The sequence below is a fragment of the Apium graveolens genome, chromosome 6 (assembly GCF_009905375.1).
Source record: "Apium graveolens cultivar Ventura chromosome 6, ASM990537v1, whole genome shotgun sequence".
NCBI classification, from domain to species: Eukaryota; Viridiplantae; Streptophyta; class Magnoliopsida; order Apiales; family Apiaceae; genus Apium; species Apium graveolens.
Window position 1 is genome coordinate 18,252,666 of NC_133652.1, and position 20,248 is coordinate 18,272,913.

A 20,248-nucleotide genomic window follows, 5' to 3' on the forward strand; every position below is an offset into this window, starting at 1 on the left:
CTGTCAACAGGCTGCCTTCTCAAGCTGGTGAGCCATCTGAAGAATTTGGAGTAAATTCTAATGATGATGACTCTAATTCTTTGAATGAGAGCATGAACTTAGGGGGAGTAGAAGGCCCAAGTTCTGCTCCTGCTCTTCCTGAATGGGCACTGGCCAAATCACCAACACCAGGAGAATTTGGTGTCACTTTGGTCAGACAAGTCATGACAATTCAGAAGGCCTTTCAGGAGACTCAAGATGCTGGTACCAAGGCAATTCTTCAAGCTCATCTGGAATCTCTGCATCTCTTGCAGTTGCAGCATTACCAGCAAAATCTAAGTGTGGATGAGCTCAAGCAGGACATTGCTGATCTGAAATCCTACAATGCTGAGAAATTGGATTCAGTTATACCCTATGGTACTATGCAAGATTTGTTGGGGAGACTGAGGAAAGCATCTGATGCTGACAAGAGGCTGGCCAGATTGGAAGATAGGGTTCAAATCATTGAAGACTCTATGGTCACCATTCTTCAGAATCAACAAACTCAAACAAATCTACTCATGCAGCTGGAAAAAGCACAAGGATTGACCCCTACCCTTGATGATAACAAAAAGGGGGAGAATAAAGGGGAAGGGGAAGGAGAGCCATCTACAACAGTTCAGATTTCTCAAGTGCTAGTTCCTGTCATCACAACTTCTCCACCAATTTAAGTCAAAGGAAAGCTAGATGGAATTGATCTAATCCAGATAGCAGCAGCTGAATTGCAAGTCAAAGAGCAAAGGAAGAAGATTGATGAAAAGATGCAACTAATATTTGGTTATACAACTTCTCAATCACAATCTGTGAAGCATAGCACAAAAGTGGAATCAATTATTATGGAACTCAAGCCAGTAGGGAGGCATAAGGATGGAGAAACTTCTTCCAAAGATCTGCAACCTATGGTTCTCAAGCCCAACAACAGCTTCAACAAGGACTCTATAAAGAACCCTCTAAGCCTTGCTCAAATGAAAGGAGTGGATTTTCCTCTTCCAAAGCCTGATGAAGACAAGCTTTTGGGTAGAAGTATCATAAAGCTCAAAGAGAACATGGATGAGGCTGTAAGGAGGAACATGGCTGTTATCTTTAGAGAGGGAAAGAGCATCTATGTGATGCAAGGACATCCCAAATTCTCAATAGCCAAGAGGGAAGAAACCAAGAGGTTGAAGGAAGAAGCCAAACAGCTAAAGGCTAACAAAAGAGCACAAGCAAAGCTTGAAAAATAGCTAAAGTTAAGTCAGGCTGAAGAACAGAAAGAAATTGAAGACAAAGGTGAAGATAGAGCTATGGGGGACATGGTTGGTACTAAGATGGAGGAAAGAAGTAAGGAAGAATGGCAGAAAGGGAATAGAAAGAAGGTCAATGCAAAGAGAAAGATGGTAGATGAGACTGAAGAAAACCAATCAATATCCAAACCACTACCCTCTATTCCTGAACCCATTGTGCCTGACCCCTTCATAAACATTCATGGTGAACCAATCATTCCTAAGGAGGAACCAATTGATTGGGGCACCATCAAATTGCCCACCTTCCTAACCTCTTTTACACCATCAAAGAAGCAGAAAAGAAGAATCAAATCAACACCCTCTAAAGCCTCAATCAAATTCACACAGAAGCCTAAGCCTAAACCTCAAACCTCTAAAGATGATTATGTTCACATCTGTGACATAAAAGAATTTTCAGACATTGAACTCTATCTGGATGAGCTGGAGGATGTAAGGGGAATAACTGCCTACAGACAGCTACTAGAAAGACTAGTGTTCAAATACAAAGGAGCTGGGGAAAGAACATGGCCTCTTCACAGAATTCTGAATGAAGGCTGCTCTACCTTGATTAGAGTCTACTCAGCCATACAAAAGGATTCTGGCTTTACCAGGACTGCCAGGACTGAGATTCTCAATAAGATTGCCAACATAAGGAAAACTTGGTGGGAGCCCAATGCCTTGCCTAGAACTTTACTCATTCAAGAGAGAGGTATTACAATTCACAAATCACCTCATTGGTTGATGGAGTTCAGAGACAACAAAGGAGTCAGAAGATTTTTCAGAATTGAAGATCAGCTAAAGATTGCCAGTAATGAAACTCTCAAGGATATGCAGTCTAAGTTAGATATCAATGAAGAAGATGAAGCTGAATTCTACAGACAACTTCAACTTCAAATAGAGGAGAATGACAGGAGGTTAGGAAAGAAAACCAGGGATCAAAGGAAAAGAAAGTAATTTGCTCAGGCTAAAGGAGCACCCTTGGAAACAATGTATTTCTTCAACTTCATCTCAGCATATACACTTTTGTAGCACTTTTGAATTTCTGCTTTGTTACAGTTTATATATTTGTTAAGTGTTTTGTTATCATCAAGCTAAACCCAAATTTATGCCTACAGTTCTAGTAGACATAAATAGGGGGAGATTGTTAGGAATATGTGTATTAGTTTGATGATAAGTTAAGCAAAACACTTAAGTAGAAATCTAGTGTTTGTAGCCTCAACGGATAAGACCATCTTGGCTATCCGTTGAAGGAGTAGCCTTACTTAGCAATAAGTTTGGTATTGTAGCATATTTTACTCTCTAGTTTCAAGCTGTAATTCTTAGATGTTGTTAGGAAATAATCAGTCATGTTGACTACTAATGGATGTACAAATAGGAGGGCTAATTGTAAATATTTCATGCCTTGTAATTTTGTATAAGCGAAAAAGTGTCAACGGATATTGAAGACCTTCAACGGATAAGAAACAAAGCTTCAACGGATGTCTCTAATGCTTCAACGGATAATATCCATCAACGGATAAGTGCTTCAACGGATAAAGCTTCAACTGCTAGAGCATCAACGGATAAAGCCATCAACGGATGAAAGCTTCAACGGATGCTCAGTCTCATAGCAGTTGATAGTGACAGTTAACAAAGCTGACAGAGGCACATGGATTGACAGAGATGTGATAGCCTATTTCAGGAACAACAGAAAAAGCAGCCATTTTTAGTCTGGTTCAAAATGGAAAGTCAACAGATAATTCCATATTACACTGGATAAAAATGGAATAGAAACAAGTGGAGAACTATTTTCTTATTGTACTTTATCTTTGTCTTCACTTGTAAACTTGGTGATATATAAACCAAGTAGTAGCTAGTAATTATATGTGAATTTTCCCTGAGCTGTTTAGAAATATCAAGAGAGAAAATCATCTAGTTTGTACTAGGAAGCAGCTGTGATTTAATTTTGAATCACAGATTTTCTGAAATAACACATCTCTGGTGGAACAACAAATCCACCAGAAAAGTTTTTAAGTTCTTTGTGTTCATTACATTTGTGTTTGAATATATATTTGTCTGCATCAGCTCCAAGCAATTCACACACATTTGATCACTCAAACACTTAGCCTTACAAACTGCTCAAAACTTGAAAAAGTTTTGAGATTTACATTCAACCCCCCTTCTGTAAATCTCATTGTTAGTCCACTGGGAATAACAAACTTCATGCACAAGGGAATGCTCAAAATCAAGATGGAAACATACCACAGCCGCAGACTCAGGGCGAGGGGCGGCAAGATCCACCAGTGCACCCGAGGGGTAACCAAGGGGAACAACCCAATGTCCAGACCATTCCTGAGGTAGGGACGTTCAATGTGAATGATCTTAAGAGGTTTCTCAACCACCTTGAAAGAGGTAGGGTAACAACGACTTTGCAAGCTCCATCCCCTTTTGCTGCTGTTGTAAGGGAAGCGCAGTTGCCTGCAGGATATAGGAACACAACCAATGACTTGCATTTTCATGGGAACTCCGACCCCGTGGAATTCCTGGTGCGTTTCAACATTGAGATGAATGTATATCAAGTACCTGTCTTGGCATGATGCCGTCTCCTGGCAGCCACCTTCAGAGAAGGTGCTCAATAATGGTTCCAAAAACTTGGTCCAGGGGTGATCACATCTTGGGAACAGATGAAAACCTTGTTTCTAACTCAGTTCCAGGCTGCGATGAAGTATACGCCACCAGTTACCACGCTGGCCAATGTGAAACAGAAAGAAGGGGAAAGCTTGACCTCATACTTTAAAAGGTTCAATGCAGAGTCTACTTTGGTAAGGGGCGCAACTGATGAGACACTGGAAATATTCCTTATAGCTGGTCTGCGCGTGGGAACGGATTTCTGGATACACATGCAATAAAAGGACCCTGTGTCATTAGCTGATGTACTTGCGCAGGCGAAGTCCTTCAAAGCAATCGAACAGTCACTCGTCGAAATAAAGAAAAATAATAATACTCATAACTCCAAGGTGCGAGCTAAGAGGAGATATATATATGCGAGCCCAGATTACCGGCGGAGTACCTGAAGCCCTAATAGGGTAAAAGATGTGAACACGCGGAGAGAATGGAGCCCACCGTCAAACTATGAAAGGAGGGTAAACAATTACACTCTGCCGGCAGCATCCATTGATCATATCTTCGAGGTGAATAAGGATAGAGGAATATTCAAGAAACCAGACCATCTAACCTCATGGCAGAGTAGAGACAAGAAAAAACATTATGACTACCATGAGTCTACCGGCCACGACACCCACGAGTGTCGTCACCTAAAAGATGAAATTGAAAAAATGATCAAGGCCGGATATTTGGGTGAGTGGATTGATAAGGTGAAGCGACACGGAGGAAATGATGATAAAGGAAAAGATGAAAGACCTGCGAAGGATGTCGAAAATGCGGCGGAGGTTAAGTTTCAAAGGGATGGAAGTATTCGGGTGATCTTCGGAGGACATCTGTTCGTTGGCGATAGCAATCGAGCGTTGAAAAGGAATGCACGAGAGGCGCGACACCCGCCGCTCACCAACATTCATAGCTTGGAAGACAGACCTCCAAAAATATTTAAAGGGGAATCTGCTGATATTACATTCAGGGAAAGAGAATCAATGTGGGTGCATCATCCCCATAATGATGCGCTGGTGATTACTATGCTTATTGGGGCAATGAACGTGCATCGAGTTTTCTTGGACAATGAGAGATCTGCTAACATCCTGTATTACAGCACGTATAAAAAATTGGGTTTCCCAGATAGCGACATGTATTTCGAAGATGCACACGTCTATGACTTCACTGGGGAATCAGTGAGAGTTATGGGGTCGGTTAGGCTTCCAGTTACACTTGGGGAAGGAGCTCTGTCTGTCACTCAAATGATAGACTTCAAAGTGCTGGATCAGGACTCCGTGCACAACATGCTGATGGGAAGACCTTGGTTGCGAGCGTTCAGGGTGATAACCTCGATACATCACTTGATGATAATAAAGTTTCCAACACCTAACAGAGTGGGCAGTCTGAGAGGGTCGCAATACGAATCACGCGACTGCTATCACAAGGCTGTTAAAGAGTTTCGTATAAGAAGATATGAGGGAAAAGGTCTTCCATTTGAGGATGCAGAGGACATTCAGACAAAGCCAAGTGGAGAGGTTCATGCCCATTATTTTGTGGTAGGTCCAGAGGAAGAAGAAACTCAGGCTACCGAGACCCCTGTTTTGATATTGAGGAATGCTTCGAGGATCCGTAGTGTGGAAGAAGTTGTGGTGAACTATGTAGAAGGGATCACACAAAGGGAGGTTAACGGAGAAAAGTTGGAAGGCAGAAGTGAGATTTTACAAAGTCTCGAAAGTAGCCTCAAGGTGGACGCTCCTCGAAATGAGGACGCGCCCTTGAAGAGTGAAAATGGAAGTGAGGTTGATGCTCCTCGAAAGGAGGACGCACCCTCCACACCTGCATTGCACAAAGCCATGCCTTATTCTGAGGTAGATGCTCCCACACATGGGGACGCGCCCTCGGATGCTAGAATGGAGGTCGAGGAACCCCGAGACTTTGATTTTGATCTGGATCCCACGATCCCTATGCCTGCCGAGAAAACGGGGCCGGTCGAAGACACAATATCTGTTCCGGTCGACAAGGATGACCCATGAAAGGTTTTGAAGGTGGGATCCCAGCTGAGTGATGAAATGAGGGAAATACTTACCCGTTTTTTGGTTAAAAATCTCGATGTCTTTGCATGGAGTCATTCAGACATGGTGGGAATCGACCCATGGGTAATGTGTCATCGGTTGAACATCTTCCCTAATTACACGGGCATACGACAAAAGCGTCGCCCGGTGAGCGAGGAAAGGGTGATAACATTAAAGGAAGAAGTGGACCGGTTGTTGGAAGTGGGGTTGATTAAAAAATCTTACTACCCCGAGTGGCTCGCGAATCCGGTGCTTGTGAAAAAACCGAATGGGAAGTGGAGGACATGTGTAGATTTTACAGATCTAAATAAGGCTTTACCGAAGGACAACTTTCCGCTCCCACGAATTGATCAGCTGGTTGACACGATGGCAGGGCATGCCTTGTTAAGATTTATGGATGCATACTCCGATTACAACCAAATTCCCATGTACGGTCCTGATCAGGAGCATACATCCTTCATTATTGATAGAGGACTATACTGCTACGTAGAGATGCCATTTGGATTGATCAACGCAGGCACGACCTACCAAAGATTGGTGAACATGATGTTCAAGAATTAGATTGGGAGAACCATGGAGGTATATGTGGATGATATGTTGGTAAAATCCAAGAAGGCAAATGATCATGTCAAGCATTTGATGGAAATGTTCAACATTCTAAGGACCTTTCGCATGAGGTTAAATCCGCAGAAGTGTGTGTTTGGAGTAGAGTCAGGAAAGTTTCTGGGGTTCATCGTCAATCACAGAGGAATTGAAGCTAACCCTGCAAAGATTAAAACACTGTTGGTTATGAAATCTCCCACCAATGTGAAGCAGGTGCAAAGTCTAATTGGGAGGATCGCCATGTTGAACAGATTTGTCTCTAAATCATCCGACATGTGCAAAGAATTCTTTAAGGAAATCAAAGTGGTAGGGAAGGACTTTGTATGGACACCAGAATGTGCTGAAGCTTTTAGGAAGATCAAGGAACAACTGGGGAACCCTCCTATGTTTTCAAAACCATTAGATGGAGAATCCCTAATCCTATACCTTGCAGTTTCTGAGTATTCAATCAGCGCTGTGCTGGTAAGGGAAGAGGATGCGCAACAGTCACCGATATATTATGTGAGCAAGTGATTGCACGATGTTGAAACTCGCTATACAAGTATGGAGAAGTTGGTTTATGCCTTGATCCTCGCGTTGAGGAAGCTTCGCCCCTACTTCCAGGCTTATAGAATTGAAGTTCGTACAACATACACTCTGCGGCAAGTCGTTCACAAGCCAGAATCATCGGGGAGAATGCTGAAATGGGCCGTGGAATTGGGACAGTTTGACTTGGTAGTGTTGCATCCCCCTCATACTGAGGAATATTTAGAGGAATTTCCATATACCTGATGGATCTTGCATGTGGATGGGGCGGTTAACAATGGAGGAGCAGGCGTAGGCATAGTGCTCGTATCTCTGGAAGGCCATCATCTGATGAGTGCAATCCATTTCAAATTTTACGCAACGAATAATGATGCGGAATATGAGGCATTGATCAATGGCCTCAAGATCACTTTGGAAATGGGAGTGCGGAATCTAATTGCAAAGAGCGACTCGGAGCTGGTGGTAAACCAGGTCAATGGAGGGTTTCAGGCTCGAGGACCGTGAACGGAATTATACCTAAGGTGCACGCAGCGCCTGACTGAAAGATTGAAAGAGGTTAGGCTGGAATGCGTACCGCGGGAGAAGAATAGCAACGCAGATGCCCTGGCGAAAATGGGATCCTAGCAGGAGGATGTGTTGTTGGGATCTATACCTTTAGAAATCCAGGAAATTCTTAGTATCCCGGAGGTAGAGGCGATGCAAGTAGATGAGGCTCCCAAGGAAACATGGATGACGCCCATTTTTGCCTACATTCACAAGGGAGCACTCCCCAAGGATAAGTTCAAGGCTCATCGACTCCGCTACCAGGCTGCAAGGTATGTGGTATACGATAAAGTTCTGTATAAGAGAGGCTTCAATCAAACGCTGCTCAGATGTGTCGATAAAAAAGAAGGAAATTATATTCTAAGGGAGGTACATGAAGGAATTTGTGGTAATCACTCGGGGGGTAACTCGTTGACAATGAAAGTTTTACGCCAAGGATACTATTGGCCCACGATGAAAGAAGATGCTGCGAATTTCGTCAGAGCATGCGATCGCTGTCAGCGCTTTACAAACTATTCATCTATGCCGGCAACGCTCCTAACACCTATGGTGAGCCCCTGATCATTTGCCATGTGGGAAATAGATCTTATTGGAGAATTGCCCAAGGCTAAAGGGGATGTCAAATATGCGGTGGTCGCGGTTGATTACTTTATTATATGGGCAGAAGCTATGCCATTGGCAACTATCAGAGCAAAGAAAATCAGAGATTTTGTCTTTAACTCCATCATGTGTAGATTTGGAATCCCTTACATGCTTGTGTCTGACAACGGAAAGCATTTTAACAGCAAGGAGTTGTGATGGTTATGTGAGGATCTCAAAATCAAGAAGGAGTTTGCAGCGGTCTATCATCCTCAAAGCAATGGGAAGACAGAGGCTGTGAATAAAATAATAAAGCATACTCTCAAGACCAAACTGGAAGTGCGCAAGGGAAATTGGTCTGAAGAACTCTTAAAAGTGATGTGGTCCTACAACACTACTCCATGATCTACTACGGAAGAAACTCCGTTTATGCTGACTTACGGCTATGAAGCTATGGTCCCGTGGAAGTTGGTTCAGGATCGCTTCGTAGAGATCGTTACACGGAGGAAGATGCAGAGGTTAATCAAAGGCTTCATTTGGATCTTTTGGAAGAAACAAGGGAAAATTCTCAGCTGAGGCTTGTAGTATATCAACAGCGTGCTGCAAGGTATTACAACAAGAAGGAAAAGGGACAACTGTTGAAGGTAGGGGATTTGGTGCTTAGGAAGGTGATGCCAAACACTAAGAATCCCCAGCATGGAGTGTTTAGAGCTAATTGGGAAGGACCATACAAGATAAAAGCAATCTTGTGGAAAGGGACTTATCACCTTGAGGATTTGGAAGGAAAGCTGGTTCCGCGAGCGTGGAACGCAGAACATCTCCGAAAGTATTATCAGTAAGGCGCGACTTTGGCCCCTTACATATCTTTTTTATTATATACTTAGGGTTGTGCCCAGATTATAGACTAGAAGCAATAAAATTCCTCCTAGCCTAGGGGGGTAGTGCATGTACTACTTACTTTAGAACTAGTTGAAAGATCATTTTTTCGAATAAATTCCCCACAGAGCATAGTAGCCGTGGGACTGGTGCACTTTTGACACCAGAGCGCACTATTAATAAAAACTTTGAAAAATTCCAATGGTTGTTTGCTTGTGGATCTGCTTGGTTATATGACGCGTCCTCATAACAAGATGCGCCCTAATAAATAATCCTTTACTTACATTTACAAGAACACGATTGGCAAAAGGGAAACTAAATAAAACTCAAGTAAAGATGGAGGCAAGACGCGTCTTGTGTCTAAGGACGCGCCTAAGTGATCTTGGTTGATGCTCCTTGAGTTTTATGTTTCTTTGATTTTAACATTCTATAACAAAAAATGAAGACACATCCTCACTAAGGACGCGTCCAGCCTGACATGTCAAAATCATTATCTTCAGGAATAAAAGATAGACGCGTCAGGAAACTAGAACGCGCCCATCTATATTGTGCTTTGCCTAAATGCAAAAATATATGACATGTTATCATGCTAAGAGAAGAATATACCATCCAGAAAGTTCAAAATAGCCTAAGTAAATGGAATAATCTAGACGTACCCAAGTATAAGGACACGCCCTACGGTCTATGGTGTTGGAAATGAATTAATAAGGAAGATGTGTCCAGAAGCGAGGACGCGCCCTTGCATAAAATCTTATTAGCTTGTAATGAGGAAGGGGAGAATAGTAAGATTGAAAAGGCAACACGTCCTCAGCGTAAGACGCTCCCATATGCATGACATAACAAGATTAAGAAAATAAGCATAACATGCATAAAGGTAATTAAAGGAGAGAAATCTCATGAAAAGTGCAAACAAACGAAGTCCAGAGATAATCATTACAATTTGCAATTCTTGAAAGGGCCCACACCCTTAAAGTAGTTCAGATAAAAACTGCATGAATAGACATAAGACGCGCCCTAAGCAGGAGGCGCGTCCTGGGGCTTGTCTTGGTTGTCTGGAGGAGGAGGCTGAGTCTGAAGTGGAGAAGGTGCCGGGGACGCGTCATCTTCTTCCAGGCCAAGGATGATTCTCTTGTTTTTGATGGAATCTGCAGCCCTGATTTTGAAATCATTTATCCACTTTTGGGTGTATTCATCAAACTTGGAAAAAGTGTATTCTGGGTCATTGGCTATGAACCCAGAAAACCACTCTTCAAACCCAGCTGCAAAGCCATTCTGGTAAACCAATTTTTTCTCTTCCTTCCATCCATGTAACCTGTCATCGTTTAAAGTGTCCAGCTCCAGTTGCATGGTGGAATTTAAGGCTACAACACTCTCCATGGCCTTCTCCACAGAGGTAACATTACCTTCCAGCAGTGCCTTCTCACCCTCAAGACGCGTCCTGTCTTCCTGTAGTCGCTTGATTTCAGCATCTTTCTCGTGGATAAGCAAAGTAATGTTCTTTTCCAGAAGTTTGATCTTGTCTTCGGCCTAGTTTTTAGCAGTGTCAGTAACAGCAAAACGCGCCCTGAGTCTAGCGGCCATGTTTACACTTTGTCTAGCATGCAAGTGGAGCTCGACTGCGGCTCTCACCATGGCTTGCTCTGTTTGTTCTTCTGTCCTGAAAGTCCACCCTCGAACTTCATCTTCAGTGAAGTCTCCAGCCGAGGACGTTCCCAGATATCTGAGAACAAAGGATTGCTCATCTGACACTATTTTCTGACACTTTGAGGGCGTGTCCTCCTTATCAGGGATGTCTGAGATTGTGGTATCAATGATTCTTGGTGGAGGGGGAGGAGTGACAGCAGGCATGGGGTCTCTAACCTTTGGATCAGGCTTAACAGGAGTTTGCTTTATGGCTCTCAGCTTTTTGATGGCCCCAATAGCAAATCCTTTTGGGAGAGAAGTCATATATGTGACATAAACATGGGAAAATTATTATCCAAGTAATGTAGACGCGTCCTGTGTGGTATGACATACCTTTTGAAAACTATGTAATGCAATAATATTATATGGGATGCCAGGATGCGTCCTGATAGTAAGACGCGCCGAGAATTTTTTTTATAAATTGTCAATACATATATATATGTCAAGTAAAGTGCATGTAAAGGCCTGAAGGACACATCAACTATAACATGGATTATGAGGAAAGTAAGTAACAAACTAACAACATCAGTCATGAATATTATAAGAAGACGCGTCCTAATAGTAAGGCGCACCCAAAGCAAAAACATGGATGTGGGAAACATCTGCAGGTTAGATTAAGTTAAAGTTATGCATTTAAGAGAAAGGGCGAACATATGCATGGCGCGTCATAAACGAAGGACGCGTCTTAATGATTCTTACCTTGCTCTAAATCCACTTGTCTACTAATGTCCAGTTGGACAAATTCTGTTGCGTTGAGCCCTCTAGCTATCTCAGAAGCAGTTAGGACATGTTTTCCATTGTAAAAATCACGGTATGTTAGGTCCCAATAAGTTTGTAGAGGGGGGGGGGTTGGATACAAACTATACCGTTTAATCGAATTTAATGCGGAATAAAAAGGTTGACCAAAATTTAAGTTAAATGAAACTATTATTAAACTTGAAAGGTGTTACAACAACGGTATCGTTTACAAGGGATTAATCTCAAATAAATTATCACAAATCTAGAATAAATTCAACATTAACTTTTTCTATTTTTGTAATAAAAAGATCAAATGCTAGAAGCAATTTGAGATTAAGTTCTAGGGATTTTGATCCGCTAGATAGTTACACAAGAACAAGAGAATGATTTCTAGTGGTTTAGATTTAACTTTAATTGCTAGAAATATATGATCTTGAATTGCAGTAGTGAAGAGATGAAATGTTGTATTTTTATTTTCTGCGGCTGCTGCTTATGTTCTTGAGTAGATGAAGTGTATTCACTGTGTGTTGAATGTCTGTTGCTGTTGTCTTTTAATAATTCAATCAACAGAGATCAAATGAACTGGCAAGACAATCAGTGAGACAATCTGTTGAACTAGCAAGACAATCGGCATTACAATCTGTTGAACTAGCAAGAGAATCGGTGAGACAATCATTTGAACTAGCAAGACAATCAGTGAGACAATCATTTGAACTAGCAAGACAATCCCATAGCTGGTAGAACTTTCGGTATGACAATCCATTTGAACTAGTATGACTTTCAGTATGACAATTGATTGTCATACTGGTTCAATTGATTGCCATGCTGAATTAATATTGAATATAAATTCAAAATCATATCTGAAAATTCATAATATTAATTCAGAATTAATTAATCAATTAATTCAATTAATCAATAAATTAATCTTTGGAGATATAATTTATTTTCTTAATTAAATTATATGACTTAATTAAATAATAGAGAATTAATACTACTCTTGAACAACAACCACTCTTCTGAAAATCTTCTGAAAATCACTGAAAATTATGAATCAATTCCACCACTTCAATGTTGACACTCGATGTACTGTCTGGTTCATGAGTGACTAACTTCCGTGACATTTCTTCATGTCTTGACTTTGATAACTTGATTTTCTTCAGATTAAAACCCTATAATTATCTGATACCCTGACAAGATCTCTGACACTTGATTAAATCCACAATCTTGATTTATATCACTGAGACTTGATCAATTTCTTGAACTTCTTCCAGTGAATTAATTCCTCAAGTCTGTAGATGAACATTGTTTCTGAATCCTTTGACAGATGTTATTTTGAGAGATCTCTTTGACGGTAGATCCACTATTTACTTGTTACATTTTTATTTGAGTTGAGTAAAATCCTCGAATAAACAAATAGGCTATGACATATGCCTTTCACGGTATTTACAAATGGAACCAACCCTTGCAGATAAAGCCCCAATCTTTTTGAGATTGGCCTCCATAATCATATCCTTAAGGTTAAAATGCTTCTCAACATACTTCAACACCTTCTCTGCCCTCCTTTTCTTTCTTCCTGTCAGCTCTTTCTGAGTTCTTTTATCTATGGAAGAAAGATAAGGGTTACAAAAGGGAAAAAGGGAAGGATAACAAAAGAGAAGACGCGTCATGTAGAAGGGGACGCGTCCTAGACGTCGCACTTACTTGGCTCTAAGTTAAAACGAACGCGAGCCCTTTTGACATCATAGATGTAGAAAAATGGCTCCTTCCAGTCTCGTTCATGGCTGATCTTGCCCTTATTAAACCCTTTATTGTTCAACCATTTGTTAACAACCAAGAAGTGGTAGCCTTGGATGGACTTCCTAATACTGAAGAAATAGCTGAATTCTTTCATGGAGGGCACGCCCAACCTTAAATTATGATACATAATGTACAAGGCCTATGCTAGTTTGTATGAGTTTGGGGACAGTTGGACTGGAGCCACATCATACTACTTCAGAATTTTCTTGATGTACGGGTGCAAGGGCGCGCCCATACCCAGGGAAATGAGCTTTGGAGTGAGGACCATTCTTGGGATCCTTAGATTCTCCATGTTAAAGATGTGGGGTCTCATCATCCTAAGAGGACGCGCCCAGATGCCTTCCATGTCATAATACTTCATCGTCCAACCAATCTCCAAATCTGTTACAGTAGATTTCATGCCAACACAGGCCGATTTATTTTCCCTCTTCCTCCAAACATTCTTCTCAGTCTCACGGAGGTCTTCTAGCTCTTTCTAATCGAAATCGAGCTCTACATCGCTTGACTCCCAATGCTCCAATAGGGAGACAGACTGTTGAGGGGAGACGGGGTACTTGTCAGGCTGAGGGATTCTCTTCCCAAATTCACCCTCACTATGAGGTGAGGGCGCATCCTCAACAGGAGACGCGTCCCTGGCTGGAGATGTTTCTTGAGCAGGAGACGCGTCCTCATCGAGAACAATTACGCGTGAGGGCTGTTGGCTGGTTGTGGGGACAATCTCATCATCAGACCAATCTTCAATGGTCGATATAGTATTGAGAATTGGAGTTCTTTTGTGATTTAATTTTCCTCTTTTCATCCTAGCGCTTATAGGGACATGATCCTTAGAGTCAGAACTCGAGTCTGCCATGATCGAGGATTATGATTTGAGAGACTCGAAGACGCGTGCTTCTGTCTCAAGAAAGGGAGTAGTCCTATGGAAGTCAGATGGTTGGGGTTCGAAAGAAAGTGGGGGAGGAGAGTAGACCCCTATACGCTTGTTGAGAGCCTTAAAAGGATGAAAAGGAGAAGAAGACGTGTCCTCCAGCTGAAATAAGAAGGAAAAAAATTTCGAGGACGCGTCCATGTTTACAAAAAAAAGATATTAAAAAAAATAATAATAATAAAGAAAGTGGGAAGAAAGAATTCAATAGGAAGGCGCGTCATACGAGTGTGACGCGTCCTGGTATGGTCGCGTGTCCTTAATATATGCGATAAACAAGCACTAGGATGCGCCCTACATGGTAGACGCATTCTAAACTAGCAAAAATACATGGGAATTTTAATCGACTATGAGCGATTTGGGGAAAATTCAATAAAACCCTAGAAACATATACCCAGGAATCAAAGAAGCAAAATATGTTACTTTAATCGATACATACATACACACACACAATAAAGATGAAGAACAGTTCGTGGGGAAATGAAGTACATGAACAGTTTTTTATCTATTACAGTCGATTTGCTCGGTGAAATTAAGATGTAATGAAAGATTTACATACCTTGTGTGTAAGTCATATGTCATAGCCTATTTGTATATTCGAGGATTCAACTCAACTCAAATAAGAATGTAATAAGTAAATAGTGGATCTACCGTCAAAAGAGATCTCACAGAGTAATATCTGTCAAAGGATTCAGAAACAAGGTTCATCTACAGACTTGAGGAATTAACTCACTAGAAGAAGTTCAAGAAATTGATCATGCCTCAGTGATATAAATCAAGAGTGTGGATTTAATCAAGTGACAGAGATCTCGTCAGAGTATCATTAATTACAAGGATTTAATTTGAAGAAAATCAAAGTATCAAAGTCAAGACATGAAGAAACGTCACGGAAGTTAGTCACTCATGAACCAGACAGTACATCGAGTGTCAATGTTGAAGTGGTGGAATTGATTCATAATTCTTAGTGATTTTCAGAAGATATTCAGAAGATTGGTTGCTGCTCAGGGTTAGTATTAATTCTCTATTAATTAATTAAGTCATATAATTTAATTAAGAAAATAAATTATATCTGCAAAGATTAATTTATTTGATTAATTAAATAAATTGATTAATTAATTCAGAATTAATATTAAGGATTTTCAGAATTTAAATTGGATTAAAATTCATTTAAATTCAGCAAGTCAAACTGATTGTACTAGTATGACAATCGGTATGACAATCAATAGTCATACCGAAAGTCATGCTAGTACAAACAATTGTCTTGCCGAAAGTTACACTGGAAGAGAATTGTCTTGCTAGTTCAATCAGATTGTCTTGCTAGTACAAACAATTGTCTTGCCGAAAGTTACACTGGAAGAGAATTGTCTTGCTAGTTCAATCAGATTGTCTTGCTAGTACAAACAATTGTCATACCGAAAGTCTCTCCAGTTCAACAGATTGTCTTGCTAGTACAATTGGATTGTCTCACCGATTGTCATTGCAGTTCATTCTATTCTGTTGTTTGATTAAAAGAAGCAGAAGCAGAACACATTCATTCAATCCAACAATACAGAACCCGAGAACAAAAGAAAAAGAAGCAGAACAATATTTCATCTTCTCTGCAAAACTTCAAGATCAATTTCTAGATTGTAAAGTTAAATCCAATCAACTAGAAATCTTTATCTTGTTCTTGTGTAACAATCTAGCAGATCAAAATCCCTAGAACTTAATCTCAAATTGCGTTTAGCATTTGAATCTTTTTATTACAAAAATAGAAAAAGTTCATGTCGAATTTATTCTAGATTTGTGATAATTAATTTGAGATTAATTCCTTGTAATCGATACAGTTGTTGTAACACCTTTCAAGTTTAATAATATTTTATTTAACTTGAATTTTGTTTCACATTTTTTTATTCCGCATTTAATTCGATTATTCGGTACTGTTTGTATTCAACCCCCCTTCTACAAACACATTGGGACCTAACAATTGGTATCAGAGCCTTCTGATTAACGAACAAATCAAGATCCTAGACTTTTGTGATTTTTCAACTCTTTGAATTTTTATTCATTCAAAAATTCATAATGACTTCACATAAAGTTGGAACCGTTAAAATTCCACAATTTGATAAAGAGAATTATATTATGTGGAAGAAGAAGATGCTCTTGTTTTTACAAGTTGCAAATCCCAAATATTCAAGCTTGTTAAAAAAGGGTATAAAAACTCCGATGGTTATTGAACCGGAGGTAATAATAGATGGTGTGGTGACTACTAAAGCTAGAACCTATCCAAAAGAGCCCGAAGATTTTACTCCTGCTGAGAAGGAAGAAGCCTCCTTGGATGCCAGCCTTCAATTAATATTAATTGATTCCCTTGATCCTTTGATGAACAGACATGTGATGAACTGTAAAAATTCTAAACACATGTGGGAAACTATTGAGGTAATTAATGAAGGCACAGAGGAAGTTAGGGAGAACAAGTTGGAAATCCTAACCTCTGAATATGAACATTTCAAATCAAATCCAGGAGAAGGAATTACTGAAGTGTTTGAGAGGTACAATGCGTTGATCAACAAACTGAACATCAATGGAAAGTATTATTCAATCAGGGAGGTCAACAAAAAGTTCCTTTTAACACTGCCAGCTCATCTTGAACATAGAATCACTGCCATTAGAGAAGCTAGAGATCTGAGTGAGATTTCTTTGGACAGGCTCTATGGAGTGTTAAAAACCTATGAGTTGGAGCAGATTCAACAGAAGGAAGTCTACGGGAAGGATAGAATGATCAGCACATCTACTGCACTTGTAGCTGAAGGTCAACAACAACAACAATCTCAACAGTTAGAAAGAATGGTACAGTTTTCCAAGGGTGAGGAAAATGAGTTAGTAGCAGAATATGATCCTCCTACTACAAATCAATCAAGTGATGATTTTTATTCCTTGGAAGAGCTGGAGCAATTGGAAGATGAATCAATGGCCCAAATTGTCAAGAGATTCTCTAATGTCAGATTCAGGAGGAATCCCAAGCTTAAGTACAAGTCCAACTATAACAAATTCCAGAAAGGTGGATCTTCATCCTCTAACACCAGCAGTGGTGGGTACAAAACATGGATGGTTGATCGAAGCACCATTAGATGCTATAACTGCAATGAGTTGGGACACTTTGCCACAGAATGTAGGAAGCCAACGCAAGTAAGAAAGAACTCTGAAAGGGCTTATCTGGCAAAGGGAAGATGCTGGGATGATACTGACAGTGAAGATGAAGAAGAAGGAAATCTTGCTCTTATGGCTATTGATGGAAAAGCTTCATCGTCAAGAATAGAGGTAAAACTTTCTGATGCTGAAATGATTTATCATCTAAGAGGTAACTTAGATTGTGCACGTCGTGATAATGAACTGTTAAGTTTACAGATCACAGACCTTGAGAAAGAGGTCAATGAATTAAGACTTGTGCACATTAATCAAGACAAATTAAAAGAACAGGTATCTTTTCGAGAGAATAGAGTTGACTGTTATAGAAAACTCGAAACTATTCTCAAAGACAAGATCACCGGTCTTGAGACTAAGGTTAGAGCCTACTTCAATTCTTGTTCGAAGGCTAAAGAGTTCTACAGTAAGCAAGCTGTTAATCAAACATCTGGAATAGGTTATGATTACAATGCTGCTATTGGAGAATTAGGCATAAACTCCCCTACTCATGTCTGTGCTAAAGGGAGGGAAGTACCACATGTGCTTAAGGGTGTTGATGAACCCCTCTATAAAGCATCAATTGCTGAACCATTTGATGCGACCTCTTCTGTTATTCAAGAAGAAATACGTGCTGAGGATCATGCTTATGAGAATATTGTTTCCAAGTCATGTGAGTCGAAAGTTCCAGTCAAAGTTGTGCAAGCAACTGAGATTAACTCAGACACACATGAGTTGGATAACAATAATGCCATGTCTACCATGCATAAATTGCCTGCTGTTAATCACTCTCATAGAGCATGTAGTATTGCTAATTGTATGTCTTGTGCTTTTAATATGATATATGCTTATTTTAATGGTAAGCATGTGTCTAATGATAAGACTACTCCTCGTCAGCATGTGAATAACAAGAAGCATGATAGGTCTAAGACTGCTAGTCCTTCTAAGGCTAGAAAGGAGACATTTGTGCCTAAGCCTAACCAGAAATTTGTTAAGGCTATTTACAAGGTCAAATGTTCAGTCATTGAGAATGTTGAGATCGTTAAAATTAAAAATGTTGTTTTGCCTGACAAAGGACAATTCTACAAGTATGCCGGGCCCAACCAAGTTTGGGTTCCGAAGAAGGTCTAATCTATTTGAAGTGCAGGGCAGTATACAGGTGTAACCGGTAGTGTGGATTCTTGACAGTGGATCATCAAGACATATGACCGGAGATAGAGCCCTGCTATCAAATGTGGATTGAGAAAGCTGGCCCCCTGGTTACCTTTGGAGATAACAGCAAAGGTTTATCTGAGGGATATGGTTGTTTGCAAGCTGGATATGTTATCAGTGAAATTTTGTATATTGTGCTAGGTTATTATCAGGAAGCAGTATCTAACATATAGCACCAGTGACGAGACTTGAGAATATTACGACATATCAGGCACTTGCTGCACATTACACTTGGAATTGTACTCTAGTAAGATGTGTACAAGTGTACTCCTGGTTGGTGAGTTAAAAGAGGAAGTCAGTGCACCACAGTTCATGGACTTTGCAGCTGCAGATCTATTGGACTATGCAATCTCTTCTTCACATTCTCACTTCTGGTTTGTATGAACTAGTATACTGCTCAAGCAATCGTCAAGGACATGGTATGGCACTCTAACTGCAGTTACAGTTTTATATGAACTAGTAGAGTCGTCATATTTATAACTATCTTATCATTAGGCACAATCATATTGTTTTATATGTGCAGTGATATATTGATAATGCAACATAACAATTAGTATCTAAAGTACTTGACAAGTATCGGTCAATGATATGTTGTTAACATTATGTTGCAGATATTTGTAAGCTTTTGACATGAATGAGAATTACTTAGACTTTACCCTAAGTGATCAATGTTTTATCAAAAACTCATTCATATTGAAAAACAAAATTAAACTTCTTTCTACATTAGTGATTTCTTATTTCATGTAAAATCTTTTAAAATCACTATTGTAAATCATTTTCTCTCTATTACCATATATTCTATGATACAGGTTCAGTCTCCATTGACTTTCTTTCATTGACAGTCATGAGGTTGAAAACCCACAACGTCTATCCCAGACTGTAAAGACAAACACAAAAACAGAACCAACCAACACTCTCTTATCACTAAATGTAGTATGAATGAGCGTGAGGGAGATAGTGCCTCAGTGCACCACATAAGGATGGTTCTGTAGTCAACCCAGTAGCTCTGTCTCCTACATAGATGAGTAGTATTTAAACCGAGATAACTGCTAGCCCCCATACATCTTCTCAAAAAGATGTAATGGCTGAAAAGGCACAAAAACAGTTACTAGATTCATTCTCTCAACAGGGTGTGTCTATTGAATTTTTCCTGTCGGCCAAGGTATCCGATGTAGTGTCACCACTTCAAACATAATCAATTCTTGATGCACAAGGAAAGGTTACACACACAAAGGATGAGTTGACGGAAACAAGAGTTTTGACCATTTTAAGGTCAGATTCGATTGTTTAAGGTTCGTTAATGAACCAATTGCCTTTACAGGTGTTAGGAGAGGATACTGATCCAAAAGCCATATGTCAGTGGTCAGTGTCTACCTCCCCAGGCTTAAATCCCCTGGATGCATCTGCGGATAGTGGATCTGACATAGGCGCAGATCGGCAACTTGTTGACAATGATTCAGATATTACCTGATGAGTCACAAGGAAATGTCTTCACAGACATTAGAAGGGAACCTTGATCTTTATGCTAAATTCTTTGGATCATTGTTTACCTTCCCAGAACTCAAATCTGGAACCCTAAAAGGGAAACTAGCAACTTGTAAATTATGACTCAGATTCATCTGACGAGTTTA

General features: G+C 40.2%; 1 protein-coding gene across 1 annotated transcript; it reads left to right on the top strand.

Annotated features, from left to right (window-relative positions):
* Window positions 1-8,218: 8,218 nt before the first annotated feature.
* Window positions 8,219-9,066, top strand: LOC141664703 (uncharacterized). The gene is made up of 2 exons (XM_074470657.1): window positions 8,219-8,442; window positions 8,679-9,066. Exons 1-2 carry the CDS (start codon window positions 8,219-8,221, stop codon window positions 9,064-9,066), a joined length of 612 nt encoding a protein of 203 aa, XP_074326758.1.
* The last annotated feature ends 11,182 nt before the right edge of the window (window positions 9,067-20,248 follow it).

Excerpts from the sequence above, each read along its gene's own strand:
- LOC141664703 (XM_074470657.1), top strand. The coding sequence starts at position 8,219 with ATGTGGGAAATAGATCTTATTGGAGAATTGCCCAAGGCTAAAGGGGAT. Across the intron at positions 8,443-8,678 it reads CATTTTAACAGCAAGGAGTT|CTATGGTCCCGTGGAAGTTG; the intron begins GTGATGGTTATG and ends ACGGCTATGAAG.